At 39.2% G+C, this 26,436-nt stretch overlaps 1 protein-coding gene across 2 annotated transcripts in view; it reads left to right on the plus strand.

Annotated features, from left to right (window-relative positions):
* The window catches only part of ZC4H2 (zinc finger C4H2-type containing), a 29,984-nt gene extending 10,790 nt beyond the window's left edge, over nt 1–19,194 (plus strand). Inside the window, exons 2-5 of one of the 2 annotated variants that reach the window (XM_081794352.1) lie at nt 10,814–10,985; nt 12,561–12,733; nt 13,592–13,754; nt 17,773–19,194. In XM_081794352.1, coding sequence (XP_081650478.1) covers nt 10,814–10,985; nt 12,561–12,733; nt 13,592–13,754; nt 17,773–17,886 — 622 coding nt within the window. In that variant the 3' untranslated portion in view covers nt 17,887–19,194. The remainder of the gene's footprint in view (nt 1–10,813; nt 10,986–12,560; nt 12,734–13,591; nt 13,755–17,772) is intronic. The other variant, XM_081794353.1, reaches the window with a different exon arrangement.
* Nucleotides 19,195–26,436: the final 7,242 nt, after the last annotated feature.

The raw sequence follows: 26,436 nt of genomic DNA on the forward strand, positions 1-26,436 counted from the left end.
GGCTGATGGCTCAGAGCCTGGAGCCTGTTTCCGATTCTGTGTCTCCCTCTCTCTCTGCCCCTCCCCTGTTCATGCTCTGTCTCTCTCTGTCCCAAAAATAAAAAAAAATTAAAAAAATAAAAAAAATAAAAAGTTAAAAATCACTGCATTAGTAAGACCTGGTGGGCTATACGTATATAATATATTCTGGATCTGTCCATTTTTTACCATTTCCTTATCAATAAATCTGTGCAGCTTTTTTTTTATCCATCTTCACTAGCCAATATCTTTACTTGATCTGCCCATCCTCAAGTCCTACAGGTCCCAGATGTCCTACCCTGCTTGTTGTGTGAGTGTTGAGGCTAAGCAACCTCCGAAGTTGGATGAGCCTGTCACATCTGGTCCCAGAATGGATGTTCCATTGCCTTAGAACCTCTCGTTCTTTCTACCCTTCTTCTTCCACATTAGCCAGCAAAAAGCCATTGGAAAGAAGTCAGCCAGCTGAATGTTTTTGTTTTGACTTGGGATTCTGTCTGGATAGGCTATGGCCTATGGAGGTCAGGTATCCTTGTTTAACAGTTAAGTAACACTGTGGCCCCAGTGACTGTGAGAAACCCTAAGGAAGTATCCGGTGGTTTTCTTGCAATTCTGTGGCCATACCAGCTGCACTTAGCCTCTTGGGAGGATTTCATTAGTAATTTTTCTACATAAAATAACATCTTTAATGACTTGAATGCTTTCCTCACTTGTTGAGCCAAACGTGACACAGATTCTACTTCATGGAGTCATCCAAGACCTCTGTGCAAGTCTACACTGAATTCTACTTCTCAGGTAGAATTTCCATGGTTCCAGGAGGTTCCAGGATATGCCCTATTTCACCCTAAAAATCGGTGACTGCACTAGGACAAGAATTCACCCCCATTGGCTTGTTTTCTGTCACTTGAAATATATCATATGAGGAAAGTTCCTTGGTATGGTGCAAAGGTTGATTAGGCTCAGCACAATGAATTCTCTGTCTCCTGGTTTGTGAGCTTTGACAAGCCACTTTACTTCTCTCAGCCTCAGATTTTTCAAAAATGAAGCTAAACACACCTATTCATATGCTGGTGATAATGATTAAATTAGATGACATATAAAACAGCTAACAATTGCAGGAACATACTAGACACACACACACACAAATAACTATTATTAAACAGAACCTTTCTGGGGGCATCTGGGTGGTTCAGTCAGTTAAGTGTCTGACTCATGATTTTGGCTCAGGTCATAATCTTACGGTCATGAGATTGAGCCCCATGTCAGATGCCATGCTGGGTGTGGATCCTGCTTAAGATTCTCTCTCTCCTTTTCCCTCTGACCTTCCCCCACTCTTGTGTGCATGCACTTTCTCTCAAAAATAAAGAAATGAATTAAAATATAAAAAATAAACAGAACCTTGTGAATACCCAGTTTGTTCTTCCCAGTTCCTGGCACTTATGAATTCTTAATAAATGTTGACTGAATTAACCAAATCCTCCCCACCTGTGGTAATGTTTTTCTTTCTCTTAGGCTACTGAAATTACATTCAATACCCTAAACTTACTACATATTTGCATTCATTTTGTCACTCCAAATGTAATTTCTGAGCCCTGCTTATGGTGAAAGCAGTGTTATAGATGATGTGGGATTTACAGAGAGAACTATAGAATTGTGCCAGTCTCTAGAAGGCTCTTGTATGTATATTATCTGGATTTTAAATTGCTTCATATGTAAGTCTGTACACATAGAGGACCCAGAGGACCATAGCTCTGTGGTCTTGGGCTAGTTCTATTCCCAGTCTGGACATTTGTTTCTTCATGTCTGAAACGAAGAGGATGGATTTGATTGGTAGCTTTGAAATAATGTTCTGAGGAGCCCTGGGAGTTCCAGAAAGGTATATCAAGGGTTACTCTAATACAGTCAGGCAGAGTTGGATTTGAAGAAAGAATAAGGACTCTGGGGGTCCCACTTCCACTTCAACCATAACAGTTACATTTTGTTCTATTTTCTGTATTGGATCACAATTACTTTATTTGAAGGAAGGGATCTTCTCCTCAGTCACCCACAGGATCCAGCACAATGTTGGAGTAAATGGTATTTACTTAATAAACTTTCTTTGTCCACTTGATTGATAGAAAATTTAAAGAGAAGGAGCTAGCATGATGCTCACTCTAGATTTGAGAAAGGGAGGACATTTTACTTAAATTTGATCTTAAGCTCAAACTACCCAGTTACTAGACAGAGCATGGAAGGTTGGTCACTAGATACTAAGCCCGAAGAGCATAGTAAAGGCAGTTGACCACAAGGGTAATGTCTCCATTTTGGTTTTCATCATTAACCCCCTCCCTAGTCTTCCTGGGTACTTCAGTTGACCAACTTCATTAAAAATCTAAGAGACTCTTAAAAACAGAACAAACTGAAGGTTGATGGGGGTGGGAGGGAGGGGGGGGTGGGTGATGGGTATTGAGGAGAACACCTGTTGGGATGAGCACTGGATGTTGTATAGAAACCAATTTGACAATAAATTTCATATTAAAAAAAATCTATTTTCCTACACACAAGCCTTTTGACGATTCATTTATTTTCCAAGAGAAACAGGGACAGAGGAATAGAAAGACCTTAGAATTTCAGTTCTGACAGTGTTGTAAGTTTAGATTTAATTCTAGGTGTGTTAAGAATCCATTGGAGGATATATGTTCAACAGCTCTATTGAGTTGCAATTTATATACTGTAGAAAACATCCATTATAAGTGAACAATTCAATAGCTTTTAGTAAATTTGCAATTATACAACTATCATCACAATACAATTTTAGAACATTTCCATCACCCCATAAAGAACCCTTATGCCCAATATCAGTTGACTTCCATTCCCACCCACAGCCCCAGGCAACCAGGAATGTACTTCCTGTCTTTATAGATTTGCATTTTCAGGACATTGCATAAATCTTAGCATGTTGTTTCTGAGGTTCACACACACTGTATCATATGCTACTGTTTCCTTTTTTATTGACAAATGGTTTTTCATTGTATGGATACACCACATTTTGTTTATTCACTGACATATTAATAAACATTTTGGTTGTGTCCACCTTTCAGTTTCTAGGAATAATGTTTCTCTGAACAGGATCGTATAAGTCTTTACATGGAAATATGTTTTGTTTTTAAATTTTTATTCAAATTCCAGTCAGTAAACATAAAGTATATAACATTAGTTTTAGGTGTACAATATTCAGCACTTCATACAATATTCAGCACTTGATACAACCAGTGCTCATCACAAGTGCACTCTTTATCCCCATCACTTATTGAACCCACCCCCCGCCTCACCTGCCTCCCCTCTGGTAACCATCAGGTTGGCCTCTATGGTTGAGTCTCTCTCTCTCTCTCTCTCTCTCTATATATATATATATATATATTTTTTTTTGTAGTTTCAAGTTTTTATTAAACTTCCAATTACTTCACATATACTCTAATATTAGTCTCAGGTGTAGGATTTAGAGATTCATCACTTACAACACTCATTGCTCATCACAACTGCCCTCCTTAATACCCATCACACATTTAACACATCCTCCGTCCACTTCATCTCCAGCAACCCTCAGATTGTTCTTTATAGTTAAGAGTAGTAGGTTTTACAGATTTCCTCTCTTTCCCCCCTATATTCATGTTTCCTGTGTTGTTAGTTTTAGCCATTCTGACAATGTGAAGTGATATCTCATTGCAGTTTTGATTCATGTTTCCCTGATGATGAGTGATGTTCAGCATCTTTTCATATGTCTATTGGACATCTGAATGTCTTCATGGGAAAAATGTCTCTTCATGTCTTCTGCCCATTTGTTAACTGGGTTATTTGTTTTGTGTGTTTAGTTTGATAAGTTTGTTATAGATTTTGGATAGTAACTCTTTATCAGATATGCCATTTGAAAGTATCTTTTCCCATTCAGAAGGTTGCCTTTTAGTTTTTTGATTGTTTTCTTCACTGTGCAATTTTTTTTATGTTTTATTATTTTTATTTCAATTTAAAAAAAATCCTAGTTAGTTAAAATATATGGTAAAATTGGTTTCAGGTGTAGATTTAGTGGTTCACAGCCAACATATCAGCCAGTACTCATCAAAATAAGTGCCCTCCTTAATGCCCATCACCCACTTAGCCTATCTTCCAACCACTTCTCTCCATAAGCCCGCAGTTTGTTCTCTATATTTAAAAGTCTCTTATAATTTCCTTCCCTTCCTTTTTTCCCCTTCCCCCATGTTCATCTGTTTTGTTTCTTAAATTCTGCATGTGAGGGAAATAATATGGTATTTGTCTTTCTCTGGCTGGCTTATTTTGCATAGCATAATATGCTGATTATTACATAATTACATAAATACATAATTAGCATAATAAAGCTAGAGCTTCATCCATGTCCTTGCTAATGGCAAAATTTCATTTCTTTTTATGGCTGAGTAATATTCTAGTGTGTGTGTGTGTGTGTGTGTGTGTACATACACACCACTCTTTATCCATTCATCACTCAATGGACATTTGGGCTCTTTCCATAGGTTGGGTATTGTTGATAATTCTGCTATAAACATTGGGTGTGCATGTGTCCCTTAAAATCTGTGTTTTTTTATCCTTTGGGTCAATATAATAATTTCTGGGTCATAGGGGAGTTCTATTTTTAACTTTTTAAGGAACCTTCGTATTGTTTTCCAGAGTGGCTTCACCACTTTGCATTCAGACCAAGAGTATAAGAGTGTTCCCCATTCTCCTTATCCTCACCAATATCTGTTGCTTCCTGTGTTGTTAATTTTATCATTCTGAAAGGTGTGAAGTGATATCTCATCGTGGTTTTGATTTGTATTTCCCTGATGATGAGTGATATCGAGCATCTTTTCATTTGTCTGTAAGCTGTTTGTATGTCTTCTTGGGAAAAATGTCTATGTCTTCTGCCCATTTCTTTTTTAAAAACTTTTATTTGTTTACTTATTTTGAAGGGAGAGGGGCAGAGAGAGAAGTAGAGTGAAAGTATCTCAAGCAGACTCTGTAATGACTGCACAGAGCCTGGCACGAAGCTTGATCCCATGAACCTTGAGATCATGACTTCAGCCGAAATCAAAAGTCACATGCTTATCCAACTAACACTCCCAGGCACCCTGTATTCTGCCATTTCTTAACTGGATTACTTGTTTTTTTGGGTATGGACTTTGATAAGATTTTTTTATGCTTTTGGATACTAACTCTTTATCAGACATGTCATTTGCACATATTTTCTTCCATTCCATAAGTCATCTTTTAGTTTCATTGATTGTTTCCTTCCCTGAGCAGAAGCTTTTTATCTTGATGAAGTCCCAATAGTTCATTTTTACTTTTGTTCCCCTTGCCTTTGGAGATGTGTCTAGTAAGAAGTTGCTGCAGCCAAAATCAAAGAGGTTGCTGTCTATGTTTTCCTCTAGGATTTTGATTGTTTCCTGTCTCACATTTAGGTCTTTCATCTATTTTGAATTTATTTTTATGTTTGGTATAAGAAAGTGGTCCAGTTTCATTCTTCTGCATGTGGCTGTCCAGTTTTCCCAAAATTTATTGAAGAAACTGTTTTTCTCCCCATTGGATGTTCTTTCCTGCTTTTTCAAAGATTAGTTGACCATTTGGTTGTGTGTCCATTTCTGGGTTTTCTATTCTGTTCGTTGATCTATGTGTCTTTTTTTGTGCCAGTACCGTATTGTCTTGATGACTACAACTTTGTAATATAGCTTCAGGTCCTTAATTATGATGTCTACAGCTTTGTTTTCCTTCCTTTTCAGGATCACGTTTGCTCTTTGAGGTCTTTCGTGGTTACATACAAATTTAGGGTTGTTTGTTCTAGCTCTGTGAAAAATGCTGGTGGTATTTTGGTAGGGATTGCATTAAATGTGTAGATTGCTTCGGGTAGTATAGACATTTTAACAGTGTTTCTTCCTCTAATTCATGAACATGAATATTTTTCCAAATATTTGTGCTCTTTTCAATTTCTTTCATAAGTGTTCTAAAGATTCGGAGTAAAGATCTTTTACCTCTTTGGTTATGTTTACTCCTAGGTATTTTATGGATTTTGGTGCAATTGTAAATGGAATCAGTTCCTTGATTTCTTTTTCTACTGTTTCATTATTGATGTATAGAAATTCAATAGATTTTTGTTTGTTTATTTTGCATCCTGCAACTTTACTGAATTCGTGTATCAGTTCTAACACTTTTCTGGTGGAAAAGTGTTCTTTCAGCTTTTCTACATATATTATCATGTTACCTGCAAATATTGAAAGTTTGACTTCTTCCTTGCCAATATGAATGCCTTTCATGTCTTTCTGTTGTCTAATGCTGAGGCTAGGACTTTCAGTGCTAAGTTAAATCACAATGGTAAGAATGGGCATCCCTGTCTTATTCCTGACTGTAGAGGAGAAGTTCACAGTTTTTACCCATTGAGGATGATATCACCTGTGGATATTTCATATATGGCCTTTATGATGTTCATTTATGTTCCCTTTATCCCTACTTTGTTGAGGGCTTTTATTAAAAAAAAATGGATACTGGACTTTGTCAAATGCATTTTCTGCATCTATTGAGAAAATCGTATGGTTATTTAAAAAATTTCTTTTATTTTAGAGATAAAGGGAAAGAAAGAGCACACAAGCAGGAGACAGGGGCAGGGGAGGGAGAGAGACAGAGAGAGAGACAGAGAGAGAGACAGAGAGAGAGAGAAAGAATCCCAAGTAGGCTCCATGCTTAGTGTGGAGCCCAACATGGTGCTTGATCCCATGACCCTGAGATCACGACCTGAGCTGAAATCAAGATTCAGACACTCAATGGACTGAGCCACCCGGATTCCCCAAGAATCATATGGTTCTTATCCTTTATTTTATTAATGTGGTGTATCAGATTCCTTGATTTGCAAATACTGAACCACCATTGCAGCCCAGGAATAAATCCTACTTTATTGTGGTGAATAATTCTTGATTGTGGTGTTTTGTTTGATTTCCTATTATCTTGTTGAGAATTTTTACATTCACCTTCATGAAGGATATTAGCATATAATTCTCCATTTTAATGGAGTATTTTCTTTTGGAATCAAGGCATTGCTGCCTTCATAGAATAAGTTTGCAAGATTTCATTCCATTTTTATTTTTGGAACAGTTTGAGAAGAATAAGTAGTAACTCTTCTTCAAATGTGTTGGAGAATTCTCCTGTGACGCCATCTGGCCCTGGAATTTTGTTTGTTGGGAGTTTTTTGATTACTCATTCAATTTTCTTGCTGGTTATAGGACTGTTCAAGTTTTGTATTTCTTCCTGTTTCAGTGTTGGTACTTTATATGTTTCAAGTATTTTATCCATTTCTTCCACATTGTCCAATTTGTTGGCACACGTTTTTTGCATAGTGTTCTTTTATAATTGTTTGTATTTCTGTGGTATTGTCAACTCTCCTCTCTCATTCATGATTTTATTTATTTGGGTCCTTTCTCTTTTCTTTTTGATAAGTCTGACTGGGGGTTTATCAATTTTATTATTATTTTTTTTAAAGAACCAACTCCTGATTTTATTGTTGTGTTATGTTTTTTCTTGTTTCTATATTATTAATTTCTATCTAATCTTTATTATTTCCCTTCTGCTGGCTTCAGGTTTCATTTGTTGTTCTTTTTTAGCTCCTTTTGGTGTAAGTTCAGGTTGTGTAATTGACATTTTTCTTTACTTATTGAGATAGGCCTGTATTGCTATATACTTTCCTCTTATGATTGCTTTTGCTGCATTCCAAAGATGTGGATCGTCATGTTTTCATTATCATTTGTTTCCATGTATTTTTTTTATTTCTTCTTTAATTTTCTGGTTGACCCATTTAATTGACATTTATTTGTTTTCTTTCCACATGTGTGTGTGTGGGGGGGGGTTAAGTTTCATAGTGTTGTGGTCTGAAAATATGTAATGGTATGATCTCGATCTTTTTGTACTTGTTGAGGCCTGATTTGTGACCTAGTATGTGATCTATACTGAGAAGTGCCCCCATGTGCACTTCACAAGAAAGTATTCTGCTGCTAATTCCATCTGGTTCAATGTGTCATTCATAGTTTACTTGCTGATTTTCTGCTTATATGATCTGTCCATTGATGTAAGTGGGATCTCAAAATGCCCTACTACGATTGTATTATTATCATTGGGTTCCATTATGTTTGTTATTAATTATTTTATATATTTGGGTTCCTCCAAGTTGGGGACATATCTGTTTACAATTTTTTAGATTTTCTTGTTAGACCCCTTCATTATGATGTAGTGTCCTTCTTCATCTCTTACAGTCTTTTGTTTAAAAGGTAGTTTGTCTAATATAAGTATGGGTATTCAGCTTTCTTTTGATGTCCATTAGCATGATAAATATTTCTCCATCCCCCCACTTTCAATCTGCAGACATTTTTAGGTTTAAAATGAATCTCCAGTAGGCAGCATGTAGATAGATCTTTCTCTTTTTTTATTCATTTTGACACCCATTCTTTATATGTGTGTATATATATATATATAAATATATATATATATAATTTATTGTCAAATTAGCTAACATACAGTGTATATGGTGTCCTCTTGATTTTGGGGGTAGATTCCCATGAATCAACATTTACATACAACACCCAGTGCTCATCCCAACAAGTGTCCTCAATACCCATCACCTATTCTTGTTTATTCATGTTTATTTTTGAGAGAGAGAGAGAGAGAGCGAGCATTGGAAGGACAGAGAGAGAGGGGGGGACAGAGGATCCAAAGCATGCTCTGAGCTGATAGCAGTGAGCCCAATGTGGGGCTCGAACTTACGAACCATGTGATCATGTCCTTAGCCAAAGTTGGACACTCAATGAACTGAGGCACCCAGGCACCCCAACACCCATTCTTTTGAATGGACTATTTAGTACATTTATATTCTGAGTAAATGTTGATAGTTATGAATTTAGTGCCATCTTAATGATTGTTGTCTTTATTTCCAGAGATTTTCTCATTTCCTTTCTAGTCTTTTTCCCAAAGAGTCCCCTTTAATATTCCTTGCAGGGTTGTTTTAATGGTCAAAGTCCTTCAGGTTTTGTTTGTCTGGGAAACTCTTTACCTCTCTTTCTATTCTGAATGATAAGCTTGCTAGATAGGGTATTCTTGGCTGTAGATTTTTTCTACTCAGCATATTGAGTATATCATTCCACTTCATTCTGCCCTGCCATTTCTGTGGAGAGATCTGATGATGCTAACCGTATTTGTCTTCCCTTGTAAGTTAGGATTTTTTTTTCTCGATGATTTAGGATTTTTTTCTTTATTTGTATATTTGGCAAATTTAACTACAATATCCCTGGTGTTTCCCTGCTTTTCTTGATTTTGGTGGGAGTTCTTTGAGCTTCCTGGTTTTGGTAGTCTGTTTCCTCCCTCAGATTAGAAAATTTTTCAGCTATAATTTCCTCAAATAAACCTTCTGCTCTCTTTTCCCTCTCTTCTTCTTCTGGGACTCCTATGACACAAATGCTATTATATTTCATGGAGTCACTGATTTCCCAAGTATACTTTCATGATCCAAGAGTTTTCTTTCCCTCTTTTGATCAGCTTCATTATTTTCCATTATTCTATCTTCTCTTTCACTTATTTTTCCTCTACTTCTTCCATCTTTGTGTTCATTGCATCAGTCCATTTTGCATTTCAGCTACTGTATTTTTCACTTTGGCTTGAATGATTTTAAGCTCTTATGTCCCTGAGATAAGGGACTCCTTCGTGTCTTCTGTGCTTTTTTCAAGCCCAGCTAGTGATGGATAACAGCTAGGAAGTACCTCAGAACCAGAGAGTAGAGAGCCAGGGGAAGGACAAAAGTGTGCTGCAGAGGGGCCTCCTTCCATTTTGTGCATGTATATTTTGAAAAATGCAATCTGAGTGCATATGCATTTTATTGAGTATCATATCTTCAGTACTTTTCATGTCACAAGTCTTCATAATGATTCATTTTAATGGCTTCTAAATATTACAATTTTGCCCATAGTCCATAATGAACAGTCTTGTGTATTAACCTTTTGTTTTCTTTAATTATTTCCTTAGAATAAATTCACAAGGGTGGGATTACTTAACCAGAGAGTATACAATTGGGATTTAACAACCAATAACAGGTTTTATATTTTTTAGGAAAAGAAATGAGCTATAGTTCTTCTAGTCCTCTTCCTCTTCTGGAACTGAGTAGTTGACCCTGTAGAGCTGTGCTTTCCAATTAGCCACATGTGTGGTTTAAATTAAAGATAAATTAATCAAAATTAAATAAAATTCAAAATTCAGTTCATCAGTTGCACTACCAACATTTCAAGTACCCAGTAGCTACACATGCCTGGTGGCTAGTGTATTGGAAAGCATAGAGACAGAACATTTCCATCATTGTACAAAAGTTAATGGACAGTGCTCCTTTAAGAATGTCTCAAAAGGTCATTGTTGGCATTTTGAGTGGGAATTATTTGTGGTATGGGACTTTACTGTGCTTTGAGAGGCTGTTTAGCATCTTTGGCCCATGTTCACTACATGCCAGTAGTGTTCTCTCTTGGATCAGTCTAATAACAAAAAGTCTTCCACATTTACAAATGTCCCACAGTAGAATAAAACTATCCCCTTTGAGACCCACGGAACTTCTATCTTAGAATAGAGAATCTCCTAACTTTTTGTGGCTGGCTTTAGGTTGGCTATGCCTGGAGAAAGAAAAGCTTAGAAAGGTGGCTTAGAAAAATAACCCTGGTTCAGGGCCTAACTGCACTCTATTCCCATTTTTCTCCCTTCTCCTACTGGTCTGTTTCTTGCTTTTTGGTAATTGCAGGAACAAGACCCTGCAGATGGAGAAGATCAAGGCACGTTTGAAGGCTGAGTTTGAGGCCCTTGAATCAGAGGAGAGGCACCTGAAGGAATACAAGCAAGAGATGGACCTGTTGCTACAGGAGAAGATGGCCCATGTGGAGGAACTCCGACTGATCCATGCTGATATCAATGTGGTATGTAGCTGATGGCCAGAAGCCTACCTCTAGGCCCTCTGAGAAATAGACAGTAGTGAGTACCATGGCCTCTTGTGATGTGGCTTTGGCCAACCAACTTGGGAGAGTAGGCATCAGGCTGTAGTGGAATGGAAGAATCCAGGAGTTCTGAGATCTAGTCTTGGCTCTGTCACTGATTGACTGTATATCACTGGACAAGTCCCTTTTTCTGCTAGGCCCTATTTTCCTTCTCTTTACTATAACAGGGAGTCAGTCACCTCTAACGTCTCTTTCAGCACTGATGTGCTCTCATTCTGGGAGTTGAGAGTTAGCCTTAGGGTAAAGCAGAGCAGACAACTGCCTCTTGGGTCTAGCTCAAAGGGCTCCAAGGCTTCCAAGTAGGCTAAACAAATAATATCTGCCAGCCTACTAAAGTGAGGCTCCCTCATTAGAGTCTCTCTTTTGGAGATACTTGGAACATGGAGAATAAACTGTCAGCTAAGGTGATAAGTTTCCCACTTTTTGGAGTTATTCAAATATGGTCTGAATGATCACCTGTCTGAGCTGCAGTATTGATATTCCTGCACCAGGAGGAAAATTGGAGGTGCTGACTTATAATGTCCTTTCTAATCCTTAGAGCTTATGACAATAAAAAGTATTTTTTAATTACATTTGAAGGAGTTAAGTTTCTATTCTTGGGAAACTCATTTTTATGACAATACTTATTTCCTGATATTGCCAAGCCAAAGACCTTAAAGGAAATATAGATGTGACTTAGACAGTAGTAATGGTATTTTCTGTGTCACAAGATCACAGGATTCCAGGGTCTTATGAGGAGTTGGCATTTCTGCTGCCAGCTAACCAAGGATACAAAGTCAATTCAGTTAAGAAAATGTTAGCTGGGGCTTAGAATCTAACCCAGTGGATCTCAAACTTAAACATACATCAAAGTCACATGGAAGAGGCTCTTAAAACATAGATTATTGGACTCCACACCAGAATTTCTGATTTTATATGTCTGGGGTGGTGTCTGAGAATTTGGATTCCTAATGAGTTCTCAGGTGGTGCTAATGCTGCTGATTTGGTGACCACATTTTGAAAACCACTGATCTAAGAGAAAAGCCAGTAGCCTGGGAAGCAGAAGTCCTGAATTTTTGTCTAGGTTTTGCCCCTGAGAAGTATTTCTCTGAGGAAGTTTTTTTTTTCTTCCTCAGTCTCAATTATCTGATCTCTAAAATATTGGTGGGGCAGACTAAATGAGTTCTAAGGTCCATTCTAGCTTTAAGGTGCTATATTTGAATAATAACTACCATTAATTGACCCTTTACTCTGTGGTAGTCCCTGTACTTAAAGCTTATATGCACTCAATCACTGAATTTTCCTAAGATTATATGAGGTAGGAACTATTATTATCACCATTATACAGATGAAAAAAACTGAGGCTTGAAGAGAGTCACATAGACTACATGGTGAATTAAGGACATGACTATAGATTGGCCTGGCTCTGGAGCCTGTGCTATTTTATCCACTCAGCTATAGACCCTTGTGGAGAATGTTGGTGTCTTTTCTTGGTACCTACCTCACTCTATGTTTCAGATGGAAAACACCATCAAACAATCTGAGAATGACCTAAACAAGCTGCTAGAGTCTACACGGCGGCTGCATGATGAGTATAAGCCACTGAAGGAACATGTGGATGCCCTGCGCATGACTCTAGGCCTGCAGAGGCTCCCTGACCTATGTGAAGAGGAGGAGAAGCTGTCCTTGGAGTAAGCTGCTTGCTCCCTGTCCTTGCAACATACACACACACAGCACATACATACTGACACACACATGTAGCGGCACATATACAAACATAAAATCTGGTTTAAAAGTCATGGTACCCAGTCCTAGCCCCAGGACTGTCAGTGGTTGACTCATTGTATGACCTTGGGCAAGTCTCTGTGCACCAAAACAAGGACAGTTAGACTAGTATTTCTAGGTGGCTTTTAAAATTCTTTGTGTAATTTTGGTAACACGTGACTGTGTCTGTGACTCTTTGTGTGTGTGTGTGTGTGTGTGTGTGTGTGTGTCTGTGACTCTTACAAGGTTACTTCCCAAGTCAAGGTCCAGAAGGGATGTCTAGAAACCTTTGAAAATATAGAAGGCTGGGCTTTCATGGTCTCTAGGGGCTAGCCTTGGAACTTCTGTTTAAGACCCAGAATTAAGAACTACACTCACCTTACAGAGATAGTTCAGTTCAGTAGAAGGAAGCAGACTTCCATATGGTAGAGCAGGCTGCCTGTGGATGTTGTGAGCTTCTTACTCTGAAAAGCATGTCAGCATAGGCCTGAGGATACTTAATGGTAATATTGCAAAGGTACATGGGGTAAACAATAGGCAAATGTCTTTTAAGGACTTTGCTAGCCCTGGGATTCTTGATTTTCTGGGTCTATCAGAGCCAGAGAGCAGAAGGATTACCCTTCCCAGCAGACAATGAGCCAGGTACCCAAGGGGAACCTTGTGCTGGGGAGGGTGTAGGAACTTTCTATACTGAGCCATACTGGTTCTGTGGCATGGAGTCTCTAAGAGGGGCAAGGTTCTCCTTGCTTTCAGAATGATCCAGCTAATGTCTTTCATCTCCAAAGTTACTTTGAGAAGCAGAAAGCAGAGTGGCAGACGGAGCCTCAGGAGCCCCCCATCCCTGAGTCCCTGGCCGCTGCAGCCGCTGCTGCCCAACAACTCCAGGTGGCTAGAAAGCAGGACACTCGGCAGACAGCCACCTTCAGGCAACAGCCCCCACCTATGAAAGTAAGTGAGCTGGGAAAGGGTTGTGGAGGAAGAAAGGTGTCTTCAAGCAACCTCATGGGAGGCTGGGACGGGGGCTTTGGAATTACCTATTTGGTGCCTTCCTAAAACAGCCTTTGCTTAGGACACAGAAGAAGGGGTGTTTTATATGTGCTGTAGCAGACCAGCTGTTTTTTTTTTTTCTTTCAAGATTTTATTTAAATGTAAGTTAGTTAACATATAATGTAGTATTTGTTTTAGGAGTAGAATTTAGTGATTCATCACGTGCATGTAACTCCCAGTCCTCATCATAACAAGAGCCCTCCTTAATTCCCATCACTCATTTAGCCCATCCCCCACCCACTTCCCTTCCAGCAACCTTCAGTTTGTTCTCTGTATTTAAGAATCTCTTATGGTTTGTATCCTTCCTCTCTGGTTTTATCTTATTTTATTTCATTCTTTTCCCCTATGTTTATCTGTTTTGTTTCTTAAATTCCACATATGAGTGAAATCATATGGTATTTGTCTTTCTCTCACTGACCTATATTGCTTAGCATAACACACTTGTTCCATCCATGTTGTTGCAAGTGGCAAGATTTCATACTTTGTGATGACTGAGTAATGTTCCATTGTATATATATACTACATCTTCTTTATCCATTCAGCAGTCGATGGACATTTTGGCTCTTTCCACAATTTGCCTATTGTTGATAATGCTGCTACAAACATTGCGGTGCATGCACCCCTTCGAATCAGTATTTTGGTAACCTTGGGGTAAATACCTAGTAGTGCAATTGCTGGATCATCAGGTAGTTTATCCCTGATGAATATGGATGCAAAAATTCTCAGTAAGATGCTAGCAAATCAAATTCAACAGCATATAAAACGAATTATTCACCATGATCAAGTGGGATTCATTCCTGGGCTGTGGGGCTGGTTCAACATTCACAAATCAATCAATGTGATACATCACATTAATAAAAGAAAAGATAAGAACCAAATGATCCTGTCAATCGATGCAGAAAAAGCAATTGAAAAAATTCAGCATTCTTTCTTAATAAAAACCCTCGAGAAACTCGGGATAGAAGGAACATACTTAAACATCATAAAAGCCATTTATGAAAAGCACACAGCTAATATCATCCTCAATGGGAAAAAAACTGAGAATTTTCCCCCTGAGATCAGGAACACGACAGGGATGTCCACTCTCACCGCTGTTGTTTCACATAGTGTTGCAAGTTGTAGCATCAGCAATCAGACAACAAAAGGAAATCAAAGGCATCAAAATTGACAAAGATGAAGTCAAGCTTTCACTTTTTGCAGATGACATGATATTATACATGGAAAACCCAATAGGCTCCACCAAAAGTCTGCTAGAACTGATACATGAATTCAGCAAAGTCACAGAATACAAAATTAATGTACAGAAATCAGTTGCGTTCTTATACACTAATAATGAAGCAACAGAAAGACAAATGAAGAAACTGATCCCATTCACAATTGCACCAAGAATCATAAAATACCTAGGAATAAACCTAACCAAAGATGTAAAAGATCTGTATGCTGAAAACTATGGAAAGTTTATGAAGGAAATTGAAGAAGATACAAAGAAATGGAAAAACATTCCGTGCTCATGGATTGGAAGAATAAATATTGTTAAAATGTCAATACTACCCGGGGCGCCTGGGTGGCTCAGTTGGTTGAGCGTCCAACTTCAGCTCAGGTCACGATCTCGTGGTCTGTGAGTTCGAGCCCCGCGTCGGGCTCTGGGCTGATGGCTCAGAGCCTGGAGCCTGCTTCCAATTCTGTGTCTCCCTCTCTCTCTGCTCCTCCCCCATTCATGCTCTGTCTCTCTCTCTATCTCAAAAATAAACGTTAAAAAAAAATTAAAAATAAATAAATAAATAAATAAATAAATAAATAAAATGTCAATACTACCCAAAGCAATCTACACATTCAATGCAATCCCAATCAAAATAGCACCAGCATTCTTCTCGAAGCTAGAACAAGCAATCCTAAAATTTGTATGGAACCACAAAAGACCCTGAATAGCCTAAGTAGTATTGATGAAGAAGATCAAAGTGGGAGGCATCACAATCCCAGACGTTAGCCTCTACTACAAAGCTGTAATCATTAAGACAGCATGGTATTGGCACAAAAACAGACACATAGATCAATGGAATAGAATAGAGACTCCAGAACTGGACCCACAAAAGTATGACCAACTATTTTTAACTTTTTTTAATTCAAATTAGTTAACATACAGTGTAGTCTTGGCTTCAGGAGTAGAACCCAGTGATTCATCTCTTACATATGACACCCAGTGCTTATCCCAACAAGTGACCTCCTTAATGCCTATCATCCATTTAACCCATCCCACCATCCACCTCACCTGCAGCAACCCTCAGTTTGTGCTCTGTATTTAACAATCTCTTATTGTTTGCCTCCCTCTCTGTTTTTCTTATTTTTCCTTCCTTTCTCCTATGTTCATCTGTTGAGTTTCTCAAATTCCACCTATGAGTTAAATCTTATGATATTTGTCTTTCTCTGACTCATTTCACTTAGCATACTACCCTTTACTTCCATCCACATTATTGCAAATGACAAGATTTCATTCTTTTTCATTGTCGAGTAGTATTCCTATATATATATATATATATATATATATATATATATATATATATATATATATAAACACACACACACACACATCTTTATCCATTCATCAGTCAATGGACATTTGGGCTCTTTCCATAATTTGCCTATTGTTGATAGTGCTGCTATAAACATTGGGGTCCATGCACCCCTTTGAATCTGCATTTTTGTATCCTTTGGATAAATTCCTAGTAGTGTAATTGCTGAGTCATAGGGTAGTTCTGTTTTTCATTTTTTTTGAGGAAGCCCCATACTGTTTTCCAGAGTGGCTGCACCAGTTTCCATTCACATCAACAGTGCAAAAATGGTTGCCCTTTCTCTGCATCCTTGTCAACATCTGTGGTTTCCTAAGTTGTTAATTTTAGCCATTCTGACAGGTGTGATCTTATTGTGGTTTTGATTTGTATTTCTCTGAAGATGATTAGTGTTGAGCATTTGTTCATGTGGCATACCAGCTGATTTTATAGCCTCACATTCCCAGAGGGGCTACAATGCAGGGAGATTGACAGGCTCTGCCAAAGCATAATTTTTAAAAAGTTAGAAACAAAATTTGTGCAAATATATAGTGAGCATGTGTTGTTAATGAGGAATTCAACAGGATTACAAAGCCGGTTCAAAAAGCATTTAAGAAACACACATATATAGTAAAGGAATGAAAGGAATGCTGAAATAAGTTTGGAAAATTAAATACAGGACTGGTTGATGAACTATAACCTTTAATTATCTTTCCTTTGGAACAGAAATAATCTGCATCTCTACTGGGCAAAAACTATTTGTTGCTTATTACCATAAATCACAGAGTTGGGCCCTGATCAATAGTAAATAATCAAATAAAGGAACATTCTCCTAGAGCAGGGGTCAGCAAACTAGAACCCACAGGCCAAGTCTGATTTGCTCCCAGTTTTTGTAAATAAAGTTTTACTGGCGCACATGTATGCTTGTTTGTTTATGTATTCTCTGTAGCTTCTTTCATGTATAACAGTTATAGTTGAGTGGTTTTAACTACCACCATGTGACCTAAAAAGTCTAAAATATTTATTCTCTTGGCGTTTGTAGAGAAAGTTTACTAATACGTGTCTTAGAGAATTGAATAATCCTTGACACAGCCTGTTGGTCCATGCTTTAACATAATATTAAATGGATATATAATTCTCACTTTGTGTTATTTCCCAACTTTGGATATTTTTCCTCAGTACCCTTCTTTGACCCTCCTTCCTTTATAGCCCTTACATCTGTTACATCTGGCACCGATCTACTTGAGTCTCAGTCATTGATTACTACTCCTTTCTGTTGGAAAATCACAACTGCTTTCTGGGGATCAGAAGCCTGAACTATAGGCTAAAAGAATCTGATTACTAACTTTCTTTGTCCTGTGTCCTTTCACTAGGCCTGCTTGTCATGTCATCAGCAAATTCATCGGAATGCACCTATATGTCCTCTGTGCAAAGCCAAGAGTCGGTCCCGGAACCCCAAAAAGCCAAAACGGAAGCAGGATGAATGAAGAGATGGAGAATACATAGAGCTCTGCTGCTCATAACCCTTCCCCTTGGCCAGAGTGATTAATGTCCTGATTTGAGACCACCCTCCCCTACCTCTGCCAAGTTTCCTATTTAATGTGATGGAAGCACAACCGCTCTCACTTTGCTCTTATTTCTTTTTTCTCTTGGAGTTTCTGATTTAAGAAGGTGCTAATGACAGTGTGTCCGATGATCCCTTCTCTCCCATCCACATTTCAACCCTTGCCCTTGTTTGAAGTTGAGGGAAGGACAGAAAGCCCAGATGTGATTCTCTGCCTCTTATGTCTGACGCCTGGGGCCTAAGGGCTGAGGGTTGGAGGAGGCCCTTCCTTCAGGTAAAGGCTCCAGTGTGCCCTCTCCTTGTACTTTTGCCTTAGGCTCTGAAGGGACAATAGTCTTCTTGCAGGACTTTCCAGTATCTTTGGTGTATATTTCTCCCCCACTGCCACCCTCATCTCATCTCATCTAATCAAAGTCCAGAAGTAACTTGGACAAGGCCTCCTTTTGGAGTTCACTCTCACCCTAGTCTCCCAGATATACTAAAGTTCTCAGGTACCAGGCTGTGTGTCTAGAGATTCTGAGACTTATGGGTTTTTCTCCCATAACCTTAGCTTTTCAAATCAGTGGCAGAAGTTCCCCACGGTGAAATTAGGGAGCCACACCCACTCCACAAGTCCTTTATAACTTGCTGCCTAAATCGTTGGGCTCTAATGTAGGAGCTGCCTTATGTTGAGAGGGACCCTATGCTGACATCTGTGTTGCCAAATGTTCAAAAACATTTTGAACAAAACCATTTTTGTTCAAAACTATTATTCTGGCACTTACATAGTGATATATATGAGAATCAAGTGAGTGATAACCATTTTACACAGACAAGAGGGTGGGACTTCCATCCATCCATCCCTCTCTTGGGTCTGCCCTCTTCTGTAAGGAGGCCTCAGCTCAGGTCAACTGCTGGCCACCCCTTTCCTATAGATTCTCCAGGTGGCCTTCCCTTACAAAAGAAAAAGCACTAGGCTCCCCAGGCCCTGTATCTCTCCTCTCTACCAAAATCAGATGTCTAGTCAAGTTATTCTTATACTTAAAGACAGAGATGGGAGTTGGCTGAGTGAGAAAGTTTTAACTCCAATCTCAGTCCCTGGCTGGGGAAAGGGGGATATTTTCTTCCTTCTTTAACTGTAGTTTTAAGTTGCTGGTGTTCATGTGTTCATAATATAAAAAGTTCCTCTGCTCTTTGAAAGTAGAGTGTTATGTCTGTACGAATTCTTTTAAATAAACATTTGTTCATTGGAGTGAATGCTGACTGAATGCTTCTAAGTACCAAGTAATATAAAATACGTGCCTTTTCCCGTTCTGAGCAGCTCTTCTTCCCTTTCATTCTCTCCACCCTATAAATAAGGAAACTGAATAAACCACTGCACAATAATTTACCCTATTATTATAATTTCCATTTATTCTCTACCCACTCTGTGCCAGGTCTCTATGCAAGATGCTGTATGTACATAATTGTATTTGATTTTCAAAACAATCTTTCTAATTTTAATGTTTTTTTTTGAGAGAGAGAGAGAAGGAGGAAGTGGGGGAGGGGTAGAAGGAAAGGGAGAGAGAGAATCTTAAGCAGGCTCCACACCCAGTGCACAGAGCGTAATGCAGTGCTCTATCTCACAACCCTGAGATAATGAGCTGAGCTGAAATCAAGAGCCAGATGCTTAACTCACTGAGCCATCCAGGTGCCCAAAAATGTTTCAAGCTAAGTACTTTTATTACCATTTTCCAAAAAATAAACCAAAGTTCAGACAAGTTAAATAACTTGTCCTGAGTTAAACAGCTGGTAAGAGAAATTTTAAGATGTGAACCCAGATTTGGTTCTAGAGCCCGTTTTCCCCTACTTTTTCTCTATAATTATTATTTTTTCTTTAAGCCTTTCTCCCTTTGGGGATGGTTTGATGATAGGAGTAGTTGAAATAACTCTAAACTAGAAAATAGGGCCTAGGAATCCAGTAACTGATACAGGAATACAAAGGCCTCCTTCCATATAGGGATACAATAGGGAACAACAGTGAAAAATCATCTAGTTTCAGAGCTCCCCATAGGGTGGACTAAGGTTTCCATTAACACTGTGTTACAGTTAGGGGTGCCTGGGTGGTGCAGTTAAGCGTCTGACTCTTGATCTTGCCTTGGCTCAGGTCATTATCTCACTGTGAGTTCAAGCCCCACATCGGGCTCTGTACTGATGGATGCGGAACCTGCTTAGGATTATGTCTCTCCTTCCCTCTGACCCTCCCCTGCTTGTGCTCTCTTTCTCTCTCAAAATAAACAAATAAACTTAAAAAATAAAGAAAAGACTTTCAGCTCAACAGCTCCCTCTGTTCAACACTGCTTCCTCTAATGCTTCTCTTCTACAAGTGTTGATCCCAAGGGTTCCATAATTAACATCTTGTACATTAAACTGTCCTAGTGTTTCCCAGTAACCAAGTAGCTGACAAAAATTTCTCTGTGCCTCAGTGTCCTCACCTGGAAAATGGGTAAAATAATAGTACCCACTTCCAGGACTATTGTAAACAATGCTATGTACATAGTAAGCACTCAATACGTGTTAATTTCCTTCAGGTAGATTGAATGACTAGTCAAAAGAAATACTGTTTGTCAAACCTAACATTACTTCCTTACCCAAGATTTTTTTCATCTACAGTCCTGCTTTTGAGGTGTCCCAGGCTCATTGTGGGCAAAAAAGAGCACACTGAGCTATGTGACTTTGAGTATAACCTGTATAGGCCTCAGTAGGTCCCTGGAAGTATATGAGGAGTGGTTATTGCTCTGCATCCTTGACACACCGGAGTTCAGATTTGTCAATTATAAAATTCAGTTGTAGCGCCACTAGGTCAGTCATTTCCCAGGGACACTTCTGAACGGGAAGGGAACAGTCACGTGTTGAGCACCTACACCTGCTAGCCACTGGTTGGGGTGCTACTACCTCATTTAGTTTTTCTGGTTTATTTATTGTGAAACGAATTGCCTCAAAACTTAGTGGCTTAAAACAACCATTACTCATGATCTTCAATTTGAGCAAGACTTTCAGGGAATAGCTTATTTCTATTCCATGTGGTGTTGACTCAAACAGCTTGGCTAGGGCTGGAGGATCCAAGATGTCAGCACTCTTGATCTGGCACCTCAGCTGGGGTGGCTGAAAGAGCTATGGGCTGTCTGGGCCTCCCAACTCCTTTGTTAGTATTTTATCCTCTATGGCCTCTATTCCAAGTTGAGTAGTCAGACATTTTTAACCTGGAAGCAGCTTCCAAAAAGGTAAAAAAACAGAGCTTCAAGGCCTTTTGTGGCATAAGACCAGAAATGATACAGCAACACTGCTGCTGTACTCTACTGGTCTAAGCAAGCCCAGCTGAGCTAACACAGGAAGCCCAGGTTTAAAGAGTGAGGAAAAGGGACTCCATATCCTGATGGGAAGGACTGCATGCATGTCAGAGATAGGAGGAATTATTGGCCATATTTACACACAATCTACCACATCTTCCAGCAACAACCTTGCAAGGAAGGTGTGATGTCTGTCCACTTTATAGATGATAAAACTGTGGCTCAAAATGGTAAAGTAATTGCCCAACAACTAGGAAAAAGGCAGAACCAGAGGTCAGACCTAGGTCCATCTGCCTCTGAAGCCTGTGTTCCTTCTGCCTAAGTGCAGTGCTGCAAGTAAGTCCAAGACCTGCTTAAAGGAGAATGAATAAGGGAAGAGAAGGAATAAAAATACAGTGAAAGAAGAAGATAATGGAGATTAAAGAGAGAGAAAAGATGGAGGAGAATAAAGGAAGTTAGTTGTTATATTGGTAAAATCCTTTACAATGAAAGCACCTGGTTCAACATTCTCATCTTATGATAATGCTAATAACCCTGTACTGTTAGTAGAGAATATATTATTATCCACATTTTATAAATGAGGCCCAGAGAGGGAAACTTGCTTACACAAAGTCATATAGCAAGTTAAGAGGAACTAAAGGCACAACTAGAACTCAGGCCTTCCAATCTTGGAATAACCCAATCTGGGGACCTCTTTACATGTTTGACACAGTGGGAATGAATTTTTTGCATGCTTTGTGCCAGAGGTTACTTTTATGCCGAGAATAGGAGCTCACTCTACAGGAGAAGACCAGGCAATTTTAGCAAATTTCTCAAAGTCCCCTATTACTACTGTGCCGTCAGCTATGAGCATATTTGGAATGATCAACATGTCTCAAGATAAATTCTGGGAAGTCTGTTAACTCAGGTCCAGGTTCGCCTAGCTTAGTTACTAACCCTCTATTGGCCTCCATTTTCTCAAATGTGGGGCAGGAGCAGTGGTAGCCCTCTCTTAATAACATTGTTAAGACTAAATGTGCTAATACATGTAAAGTGCCTAGAATAGCATCCGAGAAGCATTCAGTAAATGGTAGCTATGAGGAAGAAAATAATGATTATGAGGGACTTCCTGAGAGGACAAAGAGGGGGAGGAAAAAGAGGAAGGAGGAAGGTAATGAGGAAGAAAGAGGAAGGAGGAAGGTAATGAGGAAGAAGAGTAGAAGGGTGATGAAGGGATTAGGGAAGAAGTGGGAGAGGATGGGGAAAGGGAAGGGTACAATAAGGAAGAGATTACATCATGTAGGGCATCCCAAATAGGGAAAAGGTGATAGCCAAAAGCCATGGTTCCTTTCCTGGAGCTTGATGAGACTCGGGCTCTTCTGCCACCTGTCACTGAGTCTGTTTAACAGTTGTAAAAGACACAGCGCCCTCTTGGGAAGTAGGCAGAAGCCCCTATTTCTAACACATTCTTTTCTGCTTGTGGATAGGGATGTAAGAGTATCTTTAAACAAGAATCCCTAATATGTGGTATAGGCTCATGTGCAGTTCGATGTTTTTTGAACTGTACATCATATAGAAATGACATTGACTCAGGAACCAGTTGTTTCTGGTTTCAAATCCATTGTTTTTATGTATTTGCAGTGCATCTTTGAGCACGTCACCAAACTTGCTGACCTCCAGTTTCCTCATTTGTACACTGGAAATAATTGCTGTGTGGGGTTGCAGTGAAAACTTTCAAAATGAAGAAGGGAAGGATCACCATTACTGAATGCCCATAATTTAGTGGGTACTGTGTTGAGTGTTTTCATACACTTTATCACATACAGGAGATAGCATAGTGTAGTGGCTAAGAGCATCAATAGTAAAGTAAGAGATTCTTAGCAACTGTCAGCAATGACATTTGCTGTGTGACCTTCAGTAAGCTCATTAACTTCTTGAAAGCTTATGTTTACAATGGGGGTAATAACAGAATTTACCTGATTGAATTGTTAGGAGGATAAAATGAGCCAACATTTATAAAATGCACAAAGAAAGCATTGAGTGAGAAAGCAAATAAATCAAATCTTCCTAGCAACACTTGGTGTCACCAACTTAGAAATGAGCCTCAATTTTGAGGCTGATAGAAGTCAAGTATCTTTAAATTTGGGTCTGACTCCACTAAACCACAAAAAAATGTTTAGAAGAGTGTACTGATGCCTGCAATTTATTATGAAATACATCAACTCTTAGGTGGATTGATGGATTGATAGAAGGATAGATAGGTGATCAAAGAAGTTCAGTAAAATGGATCTAGGATCCATTTTACCTATAAAATTTGCTGTATGTATAATTTTTTTCATAAGAAAATATTGAGGAGGTAAAACATCTATCTGGTAATATTACTCCTTTGCCTAAAAGCCTCAGATTGTTAACTAGTATTATCACTTTATAATTTGACCTCTTGTATGATCAGCATAGCTTTTGTTAAGCCCAGTGGAGTTGGCAGAGCACCAGGGAGGACAGATGATAATGGAGAGAGGGTGATAGATATGTGTTCCCACATAGGATGACATTCTTGTCCCAGTGTTCCCAGGACTGTTCTGGTTTTAAAAAAGAAAGTCATACATCTTGGGAAGTCCCTCAGTCCTAGGCAAACTGGAATGGTTGGTCACTTTACTGCACCTTTGGGCCCAGCTGTACTGTGAGCCTTCTTTTTCTTTGGTGGTGCTAAGGGCAGCTGTCATTTACTGTTTTTAATTTATGTCATAAGATGCTTAGGGGCTCTGGGCAAATACTTTTAGATCTGGCCCTGACCCATTCACTCTGCCAACTGGGCAGATGCTGCACCCTGCTGGTGATGGGGTGCATGCATTACAGAACTTCCCCCACATTGTTGTGCACACCCAGTGCAGAAGCAATTATGCCTGCTCCTTTCTCCTGTATACATCACCACAGTCCTAGCCATTCAAGTTTGAAATCCCATAACCCTGACATCTCCAAGGGCACAGAGACATGGCCCTTGATATTTGGGTCCTACTGCCAACCCTGAATCCAGACATTCTTCCACATTCTGACCAAGTAACCACACTGCCTACCAGGAGGTGTCCGGGTTCCATCCAGAAAGCAGAAGGGATGCCTCCACAGCAAGCAGGTGCCTGTATTTGTCCAAAAGGAGTAAGGAACAGATGCTCATATATATGGCAGCACCTGGAAAAAGTGAAGAACTAGCCTAGCAATCCCCAAAGATACAATGTCTGTTTTTAAGTGTTCCCAAGAGAAAAGCCTACAGAGAAGTACACTTCTTCTGTCTAATATTACTCTGGCAAGTCACCACATGCCTTACAAAACTATGGCTTACCAGGATTTTATATGGCTTGCTTGATGCCTTCTAATATACAACAGTCTGTGACACATGCATTGGGGTGAGGAAAGATCTGAAAGAGCCAAAGTATAATAATTTCTCTTTACTAAGTGAGCATTTTATATGATTTATCTTTCTTTTTCAAACTAGAATTATTTAAATTCTAGTTAGTTAACATGTAGTGTAATAATTCCATGAGTAAAATGTAGTGATTCATCATACATCATCATAAGAAGTGCCCTCCTTAATACTCATCACCCATTTATACTTCCGTCCATCAACCCTCAGTTTACTATCATTAAGAGTATCTTATGGTTTGTTTCCCTCTTTTTCCTCCTTCCCATATGTTCCCTGTGTGATCCCATTCAAATTATTTTAATAACTTCTCAGACATTAGATCCCATTCCTTGCATAGCTTATCTTTTTTAGATTTGAATCTAGTAATTTAGAGCTGGAAAGCTGCTGGGAGTCATTTAGTCTAATTCATCCTCATACTAATGGGAACATTAAATCCAGAGAGGGGAAGGGACTGGCACAGGTCACAAATCAATCTATTACAGAGGTAGAGCTAGAACCAAGGTCTTCTCCTGAATCCCAGCCTATTCCAGGTTCCTGATGCCAACTTTGTCCTAATTCATCTAAACACCTAGATGTCTTTACACTGGATCTCCTCTTTCCTAGGGCATCTTTGGTCCTGTTCCTAACATGACCAAAGGAGGTCTCTGGCCATTGTTGCAGTATCCAGTGAGCTGTGATGGGGGAATTTGACATAAAAGAGCTCAGTCCCACGGGACAATGTTTTGGGGGAAAATCCAGTCCTGTATACCATCTAGAAAGACTGAGCTGACTCTTTCCATTAACAAGATGGTCTTTACTGCCTAAAGCTCATCTCTTAAGAGAAGGCACTAATTCCTTCCAGTTCTAGATCAAAGCCTATTGGACCTTCATGTATGCTCCATCTCAACTCCTGATTCCCAGATTTTTCCACATCCAAAAGGGCTCAGACTCTTAAAAATTATGGCTTCAGATCCCCTTTCTGCCCCTCAGCCCCCTCTCATATTTCCAAGTCTCCTTCCTCTTTCCCTAATTTCCTCCAGTCCACCTACTCCTGGACCTCAGAGGCTTCAGGCCTGGGGCACTCTCCTGGTCCACCAACTCCATCCTGCCTTCCTACTCCAGCCTGGACCTTCTGGTCAATTGTTTTAGTATTTCACTTGCCAATGCCTTCAGGCTGTCTTCATTCCCATCCTTTCTAAATGCTACTTGGAGAACTCGAATCAAGGACAGTTGCTGCTATTGTTCTGGGCAGCTAAGTGTTGCAGGGAACACCCTCTAATCCTGTGTAGTCTGGACCGGCTTAGCATTCATAGACCCTAACTTTATCTGGGTCTTTAGCACTGTGCAGTTAGTTCCTGGTCACCATACCGTTGGTCCCTGGTCACCTTCCTTTCCTTATTCCTTCAGTGAAGAAGAGTGAGAGCTGTCACCTAGAGGTCATATGGGTGCTCAAAATTACATATGTTAAGTCAGCATAGGTAGAGGAGAAGGGCAGTCTATAGTTAGGGTCATCTGAGTTTAACCCTTGTGTCTTCAAGTTATTGGTTTTGTGACCTTGGGCAGGTCCATAATCTCCCTTAAACCTTATTTTCTTCTTCTATAAGGTGTGGAAAATTTACAAAAGCACTTTATCATCTATTGTGCCATTTTATCTTCCCCAAAATGTTAAAAGAAAAGTAAGATATAAATCAAGGAAATGCAGTCTCTAGATCTTGGATTGGATCTTAATTCAGAAACTAACTGTAAAATATGAGGGAAAAAAAACGGGGAAATTTGAGCACTGAGTATT

This window comes from Panthera onca, chromosome X, assembly GCF_046562875.1.
Source record: "Panthera onca isolate mPanOnc1 chromosome X, mPanOnc1 haplotype 2, whole genome shotgun sequence".
NCBI classification, from domain to species: domain Eukaryota; kingdom Metazoa; phylum Chordata; class Mammalia; order Carnivora; family Felidae; genus Panthera; species Panthera onca.